Source organism: Solea senegalensis, linkage group LG18, assembly GCF_019176455.1.
Source record: "Solea senegalensis isolate Sse05_10M linkage group LG18, IFAPA_SoseM_1, whole genome shotgun sequence".
Lineage (NCBI taxonomy): Eukaryota > Metazoa > Chordata > Actinopteri > Pleuronectiformes > Soleidae > Solea > Solea senegalensis.
This window is the reverse complement of record NC_058041.1, coordinates 16,097,339-16,112,610: the sequence shown is the minus strand read 5'-3', so window position 1 is coordinate 16,112,610 and position 15,272 is coordinate 16,097,339. Positions and strand designations below refer to the sequence as shown.

At 37.9% G+C, this 15,272-nt stretch overlaps 1 protein-coding gene and 1 long non-coding RNA gene across 2 annotated transcripts; one reads left to right on the top strand and one right to left on the bottom strand.

The window, feature by feature from the left end:
• Positions 1-1,872: 1,872 nt before the first annotated feature.
• On the bottom strand, positions 1,873-7,608 carry ppp1r3b (protein phosphatase 1, regulatory subunit 3B). The gene is made up of 3 exons (XM_044013331.1): positions 7,494-7,608; positions 6,002-6,131; positions 1,873-3,361 (listed from the first exon to the last, which is right to left on the bottom strand). Exon 3 carries the CDS (start codon positions 3,339-3,341, stop codon positions 2,514-2,516), a length of 828 nt encoding a protein of 275 aa, XP_043869266.1. The 5' UTR covers positions 3,342-3,361; positions 6,002-6,131; positions 7,494-7,608; the 3' UTR covers positions 1,873-2,513.
• Positions 7,609-9,531: 1,923 nt separating this feature from the next.
• LOC122759434 lies at positions 9,532-13,893 on the top strand. Its single transcript, XR_006358260.1, has 3 exons — positions 9,532-9,661; positions 11,433-11,545; positions 12,653-13,893. It is a non-coding gene; the product is annotated as an uncharacterized LOC122759434 (long non-coding RNA).
• Positions 13,894-15,272: the final 1,379 nt, after the last annotated feature.

Below are 15,272 nucleotides of genomic sequence, written 5' to 3'. Positions count from 1 at the left end.
CTTATTTCTACTTTATTTGTGATATTTATATTCGTTGTTGTTTCAGTTCTATTTTTCTTTTCATTTCATATTGTGCGTTACGTGCAAAAAAACATCACGTTTATATACGCAGGAGGAACAATTACATTTCATGTAATTTAGCAGATGCTAAAATTATTCAAAGCGACTTACAAGGGAATCTTGGTTGTCATGCAGGGAATGAAAGGGAAGTTTCCTCAGCATCCTCCTCTCTGGTTGTTATGACAACAGTTTTTTTTTTTTAACTTAAGGCCAAATTGCACCATAACCACACTGGGCGGTTTCTATTGGCAGCGCTATACGGTAAGTAAATCATCAACATATGTGCATGAAAATACAGAAACTCAGACTTTAAACCATTCCAACAATGTACACTCAAAGTGCCTCCCTCCAGCTGTTTCCCTGTTGTCTCACTCCCACCTCAGTGTGTCATCTCCAGCTGGGCTATCTCCTCCTCTTTTCCCCCTCACAGGTTCCAGGTCAGAGCCTTGCAGCTGATAATGAATGCTGGTGTCTTTATAGTGTGTTTGTGTCCAATCCAGCTTCATTTCCTCCTCAGGATGTGCCTGCCAACTTTGTCTTATCCCTCTCATCGTCAGACAGGTAATAACACAAGTGGGAATACTCTGCCGCATTATGTTGGTTTTCTTTCAGGTCTCTGAATCAGAAAGTAGGACTGGTGAGAGCAACCGGTGCTCAACCCTCAGTTTATGTCTGTGTGTGTTCCATGTCCTCCATTACATTCTGGAACTTCACAATAATAACAACAATAACTTTGATTTATAAAGCGCCTTTCACAAAACCCAAGGTCGCTGTACAAGTAGAAAAAAAGGAACAAATCAGAACAAAAACACTAACAAACAAAAAATGAGGTGGCAAAAAAACGACTCCAGAGTTGATGCCTGGCGAACAGCCACAGGGATTGACTTCCAGAGGGTTGGAGCAGCGACACTGAAAGCCCTGTTGTCTTTACCTGTAACTCTGGCTCCACACACTAAATGTCACTGACATAAAAACAAATCTTCACCAGAAGTAAATACATTTTTTTCTTCTCATTTACTCTTAAGTAATTGAAATGAGGTTCAAAAGTGACATCTAGTTGTGAGTCTGCAGAGGACTCCTCCACTCACCATTCCCTTTCCCATGCATGTCAGGGAAACCCATTTTAATCCAGTCATCTGTAAATGAAACTACTTGGTTTTGGAAAGTTTGGAAGTAAAAGAGAAGGAGATGAGACACTTCCTTAATTCATCCATCCATCTCAGCACCTTGATAATGGCTTTGTTTCCCGTGACGACGCACTTATATAGTGTTTTAATGTTAATGTTTATAATACCTACATTGCAATACACTGTCTATGAACAAAATGATAATAATAAAACGTTTTAAAACAAATTTACACTTTTAATCTGTAACATTTTCTCATTAAAATATAGAAAATGGAAGTTATATGTTTTTATAAATGACAGTATGTGTAGGTGCTGAAGTATTATTTTATGTAGATTTAAGTTTTTGTATTATCTTATGTCTGTAGAAATGTGTCACATGTCACTTATAGTTGTATATTTTTATGTAGTTAAGGTATATTTACATTTATATATTGTCTTTTATATAGTGAATGTTATTTATGTAGTTTGTTATAGTTCTGTTGGTTGTATGTAGATATATGTGTCTTATTATGCAGTTAAACTGTCATTAACCGTTGTAGTTATTATGATATCATTAAAGTTCTATATTTTTATGTTGTTTTTGTTATGTGTATATCATATTAATTTGGGGTTTGAATTCACCACACATTCTCTCAGTGAAATACAAATATGATTCTATTTAATAACACTGACAATGACAATAAAAAAAAAAGAATAAGATTTTAATTAATTTCACTGATCATACATTCAACAAATACAGTTTAATAAATAACCCGTAGTCAACTTTCAGTCTTCACAAGATAGATTTGACTTTATTTCCATCTGGTGCCAACGAGAGTGCCAACAGGTGAATTAGTGTGAGAACAAACAAAGCCCCCCTGACGTGTGCAGTGGATCAATCGCTTATTGATTAAAGGGAAATAAAACAGAAGCTCTTTTAAAAATCAGGTGATCCGCTGAGTCTCTGATGTCGGAGTGAAGTTTATGTTGTGTGACATTGAGCTGCTGTGATGAGTCGTCGATCGATGACCACATCTACATTGATAAAATGTGGGCGTTGACTTCCCAGAGGCTGGAAAGATGTACAAGTGCGCGTTGGCTAGTAATTGGAAACAACACGCTGTTCTTCTCCCTGCGTCTGCTAGGGTTGGCTCAAACCCCGCCCTGGACCCCTGTGTGGACGAAGAAGTGGAAGAAAATTTGTGAGTGGATGCCAGATGTAACCATAGCAACACTGTTGTAGTAAAACTAAACCACACTATGTTGAGGTCAGACTGTCGTCACCGATTGAACAGTCATGGCATTTAAACGCTGGCGTTAAAAACAAGCACAAAGCCACACGGAGGTTCAGTAGTACGGGCCGATGTTTTCGTATCTGGAGTAACTCGGCCAATCGGGGAAGATCCCGTGGGAACAGGTGGGGCTTCCGTACGGGTCAAAATGTATCCCATAGTCACAGGAGTCCGTGTAGTGGCCGCGTCCGTTTGGACAGCTCCTCTTCATCGACGACCAGATGACCCTGTAATTGTTGCCATGGTTACTGTCCCAGTACTCGGATCCGTCCACCTCGTAACAGACGGCGAACTGGACGCACTGCTGCGGCTGCAGCTTCTGAGGCAGAGACAGCTCAAAGGAGAAGGTGTCGCTGTACGAGCTGGGATACGTCTCCTCCATGTACGCGCAGTCTACGTCCACGTACGTCTTCCAGCTGTCAAAGGTCACCCGCAGCCTCACGTGTTTCTCGAAGGACAAATTTTTGACTTTGACGGTGCCCACCACCGCCTTGTCGCTCAGCATGCAGCGCTCCAGGCACACAAAGTTCCTGTCCAGCATCTGACGGAAGTGCACATAGTCTGAGGACGGCGGGGCGAAGTCCAGCATCATTTTGTCCTCCTGAGACGGAGTGGAGAGCGCCATCTCAATGTTCAAAGGGATAAGAATGGGGTCATTAAACTCGGAGAAGACCTTGACTTTGGTCAGTGACAGGCCTTTCTGGTCAGCAAACGTCACTTGTTTTTTAGCCTTTCCATTCTCTTTCAAGGACGGGACCCTGTCATCTGGCTTGGTCGGATCCATGTGGCGCGCGTGCTGAAAACCTATACAGGAGCTGAGAGCTGTCCTGTGGAGGAACTTGTCTTTGGGTGGGTACAGAGGTAGAGCCATGTCTGTAGCCATGGTGGGCAGGACGGCAAACTCTGAAAGAGACAGAAGACGGCACATATTTAGAGGTTACCTCAAACTCGGGTCCTTGAAGGGGTTTGGCAAGTTGAATTTTGTAAGTATCTCTATTGTTGATGCAAGTTACAAATATACATTTGTTATGTAGTTTATTGGCTTGAGTTGGTTCATTTAAGTGAATCAAACCTTGAGTTTTTAATTTCGCACACGTTTTCCCTCAGATTGAGCTCCTCAGACTCCTGAGGCTCACAAAACAATGTGATGTGTCTCATTGTATTGATGTATTATTATTACTTATGTTATGTCCAACCTCAGCACTATGATGCACATTTTCTTGTAGACTGTTTGATTCAGTGCTGGTTTTGTCCTAATACCTTTTTTAAAATAGCATCTTTTGCACCTGGCAAATACTCCATATTACAAAAAACACTAAAATCAATAAAAACTAAACTACAATTACAAATAAACACTAGCAAACTTGCTCTAATCACGAATTAAAACTAATTTTAAATACTATATAATAAAGTGAAGTTTGTGTCTCTTTGTAAATTGTGCTCTCTCCCCTGCACTGAAGTCCATAGTCTATCACATTCTTACATCACCGCACACTGTAAATGTTGATCCACTGCTGCTGAGTTCAAATAAAACATTTTATGACTTTTTAAATGTTCTGGTCCATTGTCCAAACATCCTTTTTTTCCCCCGTTCTTATCGCCTTTAAACTGCATTCATGTCGTCCGGTAATGTAATTCATGTTTTAAACTGTTTGTGTCAACAAAACATCACGGTAGCGCTCATTCAAAACACTTCAGCCAAACAGCCAATGACTGAATGCACTGTAAAATTAGAATGATTACTTCTGAGACTCGTAAGACAATTGATCAAGGACACAGTGAACTCCCGGCCCCCACCAGCCTAAACGAAACCTGAGATCCTGTGCGATCTAAAAGGTTACTGGGCTTTCTCTTTTTTTGGACACACAGTTGTCAAGTGACCCACAGGAGGTCAAGAAAGCTACGCTTGTGGCATAACTTGGCATTATATTGGACTACTACTGTCCAGTCTACCCACCCCACTGGTTACACCAACAATCCTCCAGGATCCAGACCCTTAAATGGGACACAGTCCCAGTTTCGCACCACATCAATCCACAAAGGTTCGTTCAGGCAACATGAAATGAGCATCTACTCGTGCCTGTGCTTTAACTTTGCATGTAAAGCATCTGATTTATTACATCACAGACCAAAAACACTTCAGCTGGCAGTTAGTCAAAAGACAGATTTTCTGGATTTTGTTGCATTCCTCTTGCCATTTCTTCTTCTGTTTATCAGCTTCCTGGTTTATTTCTGGGTCAAAGCCTGAGGTGGTGTGAGCGGTTGAATATAAGTGTCTCTGCCAGTTTGGGTCCAGTTGAATTTGAACTGTGGATTTAGAACTTTGAACTGTGCAGGGCAGCATTACACTAATAATTTCAGCAGGACTCATATCTTTATAATTATGTGTATTATAAAATTCCAGTTTTGGTCAGACCAACACAATAATTTGACACTTTAGTTTTTTGCTCAGGTAAATAATTGTGCTCTCATAATAGCATAATAATATTTTAATCTTCCAGTCATCATATCTGTTTTTCTGCACATACTTCACATTCACACATTCTATTTATTATTATTTACTTATTTATTGTCATGGATCTTAAAAGGTCATATAACTTAATAAGCACATACTTATATCACATTTCTTGTTAAGAAATGTAGTTTCTCTGCTGTGTTATCTTAATGTTATTTCTTATTTTCTTCCTGAGTAGGCATGGGATGATACACATATATATATATATATATATATACACACACAAATATATATATATATATACATACATACATATATATATCATCCCATGCCTACTCAGGAAGAAAATAAAAAATAACATTAAGAATTTAAATATATTTATTTTTGAATCTTCAACTTTAACAAGTGCAGTAGCCTGCTGTCAGTAAATAATAATAATAATAATAATAATAATAATAATCACTTTAATAATATTATATAATAATTCACCATTAAAGATGCAGCTCCTCATTGTGGCACATTACCAAATACATCACCTAAGCCTTTATGGCGCCCTAAGATGAATCTGATTTCATTTTTGATTTTTGATTTCTTTCCACCACCTTCGAGTAGCAGGTGATACAAATGTAACTCTATATATTGCATTAATTTAATTATTTATATCTTCAACTCCAAAATCAAAGTTCAACACTATTTCTCCATACACTTTTGGAGGGCCCCTATTTATCAGGGGGCCCCAAGCAGCGTATGCCTTGGACCGGCTCTGGCTGTCATCACATCAATCACTCGTGACCCATTAACGTTTTTTTACGATGCTAATGATAAAATCGTATATCGGCCCGCTGTCGTGTACTCTGGCAGTTACACACGCGCTGCTAAAAGTCAAATCAGGAACTTGACTTCACCTCTGACGCGGACAGATGGACAGGTGCCGCTGTCCTCACCTGTCCTACTCGCGAGACGCTCCACGCTAAACGACAAAGTGCGTCACACGCGTCCAGCTCTGTAATTGGCCGCCCACGGACTTCTCACATTTCCCACAGAGGAAGAGTGGACCTGTGGGGGGGGGGGTTTGAGTCTGTTTTTACCTGAGACACGCTGGCTCCTCCAGCATGCGACGAAGTCTCGTCCTCAGCCCGCGGTCAAACTCCTCTCTTCCGTCTGCTCGTTAGCGCTTCTGTCTCGGGTCCAAACCGCACTCAGGCTTCACGTGAACACCTGCGAACAGCCAATCAGAGACGCCGCTGAGGGAGTGATCGTCAGGTCGCCAGGGTCAGGCAACCCCCGCCCAACGTCTGCCTCCTGCTATACTTATTTATGTTGTTTTAATACATATTCTTTATTATTATCAACTTATATTTTAGATTGTTGTTGTTGTCATATGACGAGTTGTTGTTTTTTTTATTTGTCTTTTACTGGACTATGAGTCTGTAATAGTTGAATATTAGCTTACATTAGAGTTATTAGCTACACAACAATGATATTGATTTAAAAACAAAAGGCCAATATAATCTAAGAGGAATGTAAATATTTGAGGGAAAATATCATCACCTTTTATCATTCGATATTGTCATATATCACAATATAAGTCAAAGCAATATAAGGCTGGAAATGGATGGATATTTTTAGTCTATATCCTGATATATGAGATGCACACATGTTGTTTCTCTGACAATGCGCTTTAAATACACTCTAAAATAAATATCCTCTGTTCATGATCTGTATTACATTGTATTTCATTTCAGGTAATACCTTTTTAAATGTTAAATCAAGATAATATTTATGTGCGTTAGAAACAATGAAATTGACTGTAAATATGGTCAAATTCTGCTATAAGTGTTGTTAAGTGAGTTTTTTTAAGTTTGATTATGTCAATAATCATATAATTGTATAATATTGACTCTGATGTAATAAATATGATGATTATCAATGCAACAGCCGTCGCAGACACCTTATCACGATATGATGACATCCAGAACCTAAGAGCACGTCTTGTCTAGTGTTGAGATATAGATAAAATATCCGTATATTGCCCAGCCCTACACTCACTAAGATTAAAACAGACTGAAATGTGTTTAAATTATTGCGAACACAAGCTAAGATATATATACCGTACTGTGCAAAAGTGCATCAGGAGCCAAGTGACAATGCCAGTGGTTAAATAAAAAAGCATTAAAAACAACACAGTGGAGATGAAGTACAGTAGAAACAGCCCAGTCACACCACCGAGTATTACTTCACTCATGCGTTTGGTTCTTCATGTTCCTCTGCTGAGCACTGCTTGTAATGACCACACCATAATCTGGATGACTGTGCTAATATTTGTTCTGGGATAAACTATGAAGTGTATGAGGAGAAAGGTCAGGTCTTTCATAAGGACTGTGTCTGTGTCCCTGACTCTGAGTCTGTGACCTAAAAACACACTCAAACTCAGCAGCTAAAGGACAACAGAGACTGGCCTGACAAATGGTCCCACACTGTTACTGTTGGTATATATAATAATAATAACAATAATAATAATTATTATCATAATAATAATAATAAGTAGTTGTGTAAAGAAATCTGTGTGGAGACACCTACCAGCCAGCATATCCATGTGGTTATATTCAGGCTCATAATATGGTCGCCTGGAAAGGGCACTAAGTGTTCGACCATGGCGACCACAGACAAACCCTCTCACAAAGTGACATGCTCTGTGAAGCATCAGGTGACTGCACTCAGCCAATCACTGAGTTGTGGAGCATTTGTAGCTGTCAGTGAGAGAGACACACTCCAGACAGAGAAATGACTGACGCATACACAGATAAGACAGCACAGACATTTAAAACACACAGAGAGGAAGGTGATGTAATTGTACCCTTTTCTTTCATTGACTAAAAATGAAGAACTTTTTTTTGTGTGTTTTAGTGTTTTATTTTTTTCATCATTTTGATAGGTCGGTTTAATTTTTCATTCACTTCACTGTGAACATTAAGTCAAAATAGACTTAAATATAGATATTTAAGTCTATTTTGCACTTAACCATGTTGTTGACAACTACAACTACACCATGTTGCTCAACTCAAAGGTCTTGATCACAGATCATATCCCACAGTTTGAAGTCCTCTATCACTGAAGTAGGTTTGGTTCAAAAGGGTCCCTCTAACAGAAACACTGGCCCCTTGCTCTAGATCAGGGGTGTCAAACATACGGCCCGGGGGGCCAGAACAGGCCCACCAGAGGGTCCAATCGGCCCACAGGATGAATTTGTTAAAATTTCACACTAATCTAAACGTAATGTCAAATGCTCCAGATACCTGTGACTAAATGTTTGTGCCTTTATAGATCCAGTGTGCTGTGTAAATAGTAAATTTAGGCACGATATTGTTGAAATTGCACTTATATTTCTCAGGAAATTTCATGTTTTGTAAAATGATCCTTCAGTAAATGTAAAACAAAGGAGAAAAAAACAAAGGGGTTCTTGTTGTTCATAGGTTATTATGCTATTATTTTACTATTTTTACTGGTCCCGCCCCCTTGAGATCAAATTGTGCTGTATGTGGCCCCTGAACAAAAATGAGTTTGACACCCTTGCTCTAGATCCACCCCTGCAAGGATATACACCACAGTGTTAGTTGCCCTCTAGTGGTGCACTGAAGACATGGCGCTACAGCACTCACTACAGTTTCACTTCACTTTATCCATTTGAATTACGCACCACTGATGTGATTACGTGAAGTGAATAAATGAACAGGTTTGTCTGTGAATTAAATCACTGATACTATGCTGCAGATGCTTTTACTTATCTTATCTTTATCTAAATTCGGGATATTTTTAGCTTTGTCTCTCAGTGCTCGATGCTAATTCAAGGCTTCATTGTTTCAGCAAATGCCAGAATTCTCAGCTCAGCTTCTTAACTCCAACAAAACAGGCTCCCCAGTGTTGTTTCAGGAAAAAAAGGCTCCTGACAGCTTCACAGCAGGGAGCATATTTGATGCATCACGAGGCCTTTGTAATGCACACAGGTTGACTTAAAAGATTAGTCATCTGCATATTCATGAAGAGGTCAAGGAAACAAAAAGACAGGAATGAGGGAATTATACTATTTAAATTGAAACACACAAAACACACAAAAACATACGGCCTCATAAAAAAAGTATATTTCCAATGAAGCAATTGCAATTATAATCTAATCTCTGAAAAAAACTTAACGTGGGAGCTGTGAACGGCAGTGAGGAGAGAAGGGGGAGGAGGAGACTTCACTGAGGAGATGAGAGGACGAGAGGAGCTGTGATTGGTAACTCTGGATTAGAATCCAGAAGGATTAAGAAACAAGAGAGAACAAGGATGACAATGAAGGGCAACTTTGAGCGGAACTTTGAACTGTGATTTTAGTCTCCTGAGTGTACACTTATCAGTTCTTTCTCAGCCAAGAGAAAAACTCCGCTCATGTATTTTCTTTATAATTGATATTAGGAAATATGGAGCCCACGTTGAAAAACTCAGGTTTTTACTGATTAATCACTCTTTTTATAATCAAGTGTCTTCACAAGTTCATTTAAACAGTCGTACATAGGCACTGTCATGCCTCCCCCCCCCCCTCCCACACTCTCTCTCTGGACTGTCTGTCTCTCTGTAATCCATACTGGCTGCTCACTCACATCCACAAAGTCCACAAAGTCTGACGGGACCCGTCTGTGAAAAATGCTCGACTCAAACGAGGCCGTGCCAGCATCATGCCAGGTTATCAAGCTGGATTTTGACAAATGGTGAGTCCTGATGGGATTATATGAGCTTTTCTCCGACTGTACACAGTGTCTTTGTGTAACTTTGTGCCTTCAAGGACTGTGTTTGGGTTCCAGTGAAGTGATCGTCACGTTCCACTTCATCCCTTCAGTCATCACTCACTGAGTGCTTTGTATTGATATCGACTTCTTCTGAAAGTGCCTGTGGGCAGATCATTCATGGTGAATACTTTCCCACTTATAAAGACCCTTACACTGACATGAATGTCTCGAGAAGCCAAAATAGACCAGAAGGCTTAAAATAGGCTTTTACATGACTGACCCACTGCAGAGGAATGGTACATTCCGGGCTGTTGGTTCATGTTACGTGCACACACGCAGTGACAGATATTTGGTGCAGCGATCAGCAACCAATTGTCAGCTAATATATCATTTGAAAAGATCAAGTAAGAATTGATCATACTTGATTCATGATTCTGTGAACTTTCAAGTGACAGACTAATCTCAAGGTAGTCAACTAAGATGCTGTCTACAGAGAACTGGTTAAATGGTGGTTAATAAAGAGTAAGGTTAGGTTATATTCTTCTGGCACTTAGTTAAGTGTTTGTCACTTATCAGTTGAATGTCAGCTGATTATCTGATTGATTTCTAACAATGGGCTTTAAAAATAAAATGTTACCGTTACAAGAATTATTACTTTATGTTGTATGAGAATGAGAACAAATTTAAATGTCTTTAAATGTACATTAATATATCCAACATATTGTAACAGGTACGTTTATGCATGGAAGTAGCACTTAATAGGCATCACTCATTTTCATTTCCGCATTTATGTTTGAAATATAAATGTCAATTGGAATAGCCTAGCATTGGTGTGTTCATAGGTATGCTCGAGGCTGCCCGACTCACTGTACATGTACATGTGTAAAATATATGAATATGTGTAATATTTTTTGAAAAAATAACTAAAATAAGACAAAACAAATGGAAAAACCAACAAGAAAATGAAGACATGACAGCACCTGGATCAGGACATTTCATAATGTGTTGCAAAATGATTGTCATACAAAAGCATTCTGACACCATTCTTCACGTTTCCATCAAGAAAATATTCCACAAAGAAAGAAGTACGTCGTAATTCCATTCAGTCTACTACTCTGAGATAATATTCCACACCTCTGTAGTAAATCTGAAATTTCACAAGGTACATGAACTAAGACTGTTTGCCCTTGGACAGATTATGAGCCAGTGGGCCCTATGGTACATATCATATAACTTAAGCTTTGTTATTTGACTGAAGGCCCCTTTCAAATATAAACCCTGGTATATGATTGAGGGGACCTATTAAGATAATTCACATAACGTCACCAGTGCAATGTGGCTTCAGGGCCACTCCCATTAAAATATCAGGATGAATAAAGTAGTAGAGGAAATATCATAATATAGTAGTGCAGTGGCATGGGCTTCAGGGCCCAAGAACCCTTAGGCCCCTGGTCCTGGTAATTTATTCATGTGGTTGCCAGATTTTTGAGAAAATATGTGCAATTTCCTGTCTATGTAGCAGCTTAGCAGAGAGGCTTTCCATTGTACCATATTGTAAAGGGGACAGCACTTTTTTATGTAGCAATAAATCTAAGGGAGCTTCCTGTGATCCATGTGTCTTCTCTACCTAGAGTCTGGCAAAGGTCTGATCCATATTGTGACTTCTAAAGGAAGCCTTGTGTTTAACAAATCTTTGGTGGATGTACACGCAATTCAGAGTTCAATAAGTCGGACTGGCGAACTTGTGTTTCAGTGTCAGAGAGAAGGGAGTGCAGGACTGCAAAGACCTGATAGATGCCTTCCATGTCTGTGTGAAAACCCTGTCTGAGGAATCCTAGCACATGATGAAGTACATCTAAATGAAAGGTAAGTTCACATACGAAATGAAAGAGGACCACGTGTACGACTCATTTACGGTGACAAAATAATACAACAGAGGTGTTAATATTGCGGCAGAAATATTAACACCTTGAAATCCTCACTCACTTAGGATAATTTTTGCTGCTTTGTGTCACTGCTAGACTTTTCCTACATGAGGCAGCAGTAGACCAGCAGCTCCTGTGTCCGTAGGCACTAAAGACACAGATTTCCTCTGTTGAATCTGGTGTGTGTGTGTGGGGGTGATCATCAATGATCATATACTTAAAGCAGGTGTAGATTTTATAAAAGGGCCTTTTGTTATGTCAATAAAATTAGTTTTTCCCAGCATCCAGAGCCTGTTTGACTGTGTGTCAGTACTTCACTTCAGAACACGTAAACTACCCATTTAATGTTGTTTCTTGGTTCCATCATGACAGTCTGTCACGTTATTATTTGTCCCTTCACTTATATTTTGTTAAACACGCAACACTTACCCACACGGATCTATTCCATAATTTTATTCACCACAATGGTTGCTGTAATGCCAATGTACAGTTGAATTCACACTGCAGTCTATGGTGTTATTAAAAATAATGATTCAGTCATTTTCACCCCATAACTTTTTCAATCTCTGATTTGTTTTTAAGTCCCAGTTTTAAATTCCCCAACTGTGCTTTAGTGACTTTACCCTTTCATTATGTTATGATTCATCACAGACCATTTTAGAGATTTAAGATTTGTGTTCAAAAACACTATAAAAAAATCAAATAAAATAATAGTAATAATGATACATTTGATTATAGGTGCCTTTCAGAGTCATAAAGTAGGACAATTAATGATGCATAAAATCCTTATATAATATAAGGATAATATAATAGATATTTGAAACAGCATAGCAACTTATGTGTTTATAATAATATGATAAATATTAAAAAATACTGTATAGTTTTACTTTATCATTCAGCTCTTTCAGTCCTTGATTTTTTTTTGGCATTAAAACCTTTCGACCTGCTGCTCCAGGAGAAGTTGCTCTTCAATAGCATTAAGACAATCTTGTTAATCTCTGCCTAATCCCCACATTACCCGCTCTGAGCAGTCTAATGTCATTTGCAGTGTGAGCTGCAGCTGAACGTGGGGAATACAAAAGACAAGACCTGGAGGAACAGGGGGACAGACTGAGCCTGGTGCTGTCAGCGCGAGGGAAGGAGACGTTCAGGACCAAACGAAAACTCCTCATTCTGGCCTCAAAACCCACAACTGCAACTGAGAAACGTTGTCTGACCCTTCCTTCCATTTTGATAACACTTAACATTACAGTACAGTAACAATATGGTATAGTAATCAAACTATGATTTAAACTTCAAGCACACAGTCCATTCTATTTGATGTCCTGTTATTATGTTGTCTTCAGGACAAACACGTGGCAAGAGGTCGGTGAATATAACCAAGCATTAGTGAAAATCACTTCTAAACACTAGAAACTAAGCGCTAGAGTCCCACGAGACAAGAACTTGTGAATGTCATGTAGTGCAGCCTGGGAAATGATTATATGATGGGCCATGATAATAAATTGTAAAGATAAATTAAACTGAGCACTGGCATCTAGTGGGAAGTGCCGGTACTCAAAATAGTACAATTAATAGTGGCTGTGAATCAATTATACATACATATTAACAAGAATATACAGTATATCAACAGTGAATTGGAATAAGTGAACTGGATTTCACTTACAATATGTTTGCATATGCTAATTGAATGGAATTAATATGTAGTAATATGTAGGTAATACATCTTATTTCCATGGGAATCACCACATAATAACCCATCCAAATCAAACCGTTATTAAGTCAAATTTCACTGAGGAATCGCACATAAAAAGTACTCCCTCATCCACTGAATGGTCATATTTATCAACATAAAATCTGAGATTCTAAACCAAAATAATGTGGTGAAGAAGACCACAAAAATTCAGTTGCAACTTAAAAATTAGTCCCTAAAATACTACTCAAATAGTTCTTAAAATTCTACGTCAGGTTTTTTTACTTATCAAAAAAAAACGTCAGTTGATGAAAAGAAATACTCGTTGAATCATAGTTCCCAGAATCCACCATGCACAAATACTATTTAAAACAATAATACTATGCTATACACGTGAAGATATTGCACAGTCAAAAGTAACACGGTATTACTGCAATACTTCAATACTGCATTATTTTATTTTTATTTACATTACTTTTTTGGGGGGATAATAATAACCATACAATCACTATACCTTGTTACTGTGTTGTAATATAACATTTTTGATTCCCATGTTTGCTTTCATCTTAATTAAAGGTCTAGTGTGTAAAATGTGAGGGTAACTGTTTTCATTTGAATATGGAGTTTATTGTGCCATTGCCATTTATTTGACAGCTGTTCAAACTAACTTCAAAGTTAAGATTTTACAAATATTTGTATGTTTCTTAAATGGCCTCAACAAACTAATCTGGTGCAAAAACACATCTAAATCCTCTCAGCACAATCCAAACTATTATACATTTGAGTAGTTTGGTATTTGACAGCCTTTGCTCTTCATCCTTCTGTCATTTTCTCTTTGACTGTGATTTCTTTGACTTTGAAATATTATCATTGTAGCATGTTCATTTGCTGTGCTGGAGAGGGAGGACAAGAGTGTCATTTTTATTTATTTATTCATTTTAGGACCCAAGAAACAGAGGCAGATGATCCTCTGTGGTCAACCCTAAAGGGAGCAGTCGAATAAAGAATATTTATTTGTTTATTTACAACTTACTTTCAAACAGTGACAATAAAGCTCAATAAATGGAAATACAAAATAATGAAAAAAGATCAACTAAATAAGCAATAATAAATAATAATAATGCAATAAATACATACACATGGGTTAATAATACAAAACTATATATATAACAGTACATTAAAGATTACTGAATAACATGTCAAGTAAAGGCATTAAATTTTGTGCAAATATTGACAGTTTTCAGCTGCTTTTTGGTTCTATACAGTCGATAATATCCACAATAGTTGTGATAAATATCACATTATTATAGTTTCGATTTTGCTCCTGAATATAAAGTTTAAGAAATCAGTCAATTGTTATTTCTAAATTCTTCATAGACAGAAAACTACAGAAGTGTCAGATGTATTGATTGTTGTGGGATGTTCACAGCTCTGTTGTTCCTCACTTAATTACTGTTGACTTTTTTTTTTCAAATATATAGTCTTTAACGACTGCTGTATGAGCTCTTCAGTTGCTACCTGGCGACAATGAAAGGTTCCAACTGACTTGACTGAAAATGTTTTGAAAATTATGGAAAACAAATCTCAATGTTGTGTATCAACTGTGTTGATAAATGCAACTTTAAAGGTGTTACTTGTTAGAATAAAAGTGAGCAGACATTTCTGAAAATAACTTTCATGCTTAAAATACATTCTACAATTACGACATTAAATAATTAGAGTGCCATTATTGCATGTTTTTATTTATTATGTGTCCCCTCCTGTACATTAGATTTTCTCTATAAATAGCTTTTAATATTCCCTTCTTCCTTAATTTATGATATTGATTTTTTTTTCTTGTGCTGCTGTTTTTTATTTTATTTTTTTTTTATTGTTATGTTGCTCAATATTTATTTATTCTAAGTAAAAGGGCAGGAGGGGAGTGGAGAGGAGAGGAGAGGATGCAGGGAGGATGGAGACGGATTGGGACCCGGAT

What these genes read in the sequence shown, in the direction of transcription:
- ppp1r3b (XM_044013331.1), bottom strand. Translation starts at nt 3,341, where the DNA reads ATGGCTACAGACATGGCTCTACCTCTGTACCCACCCAAAGACAAGTTC.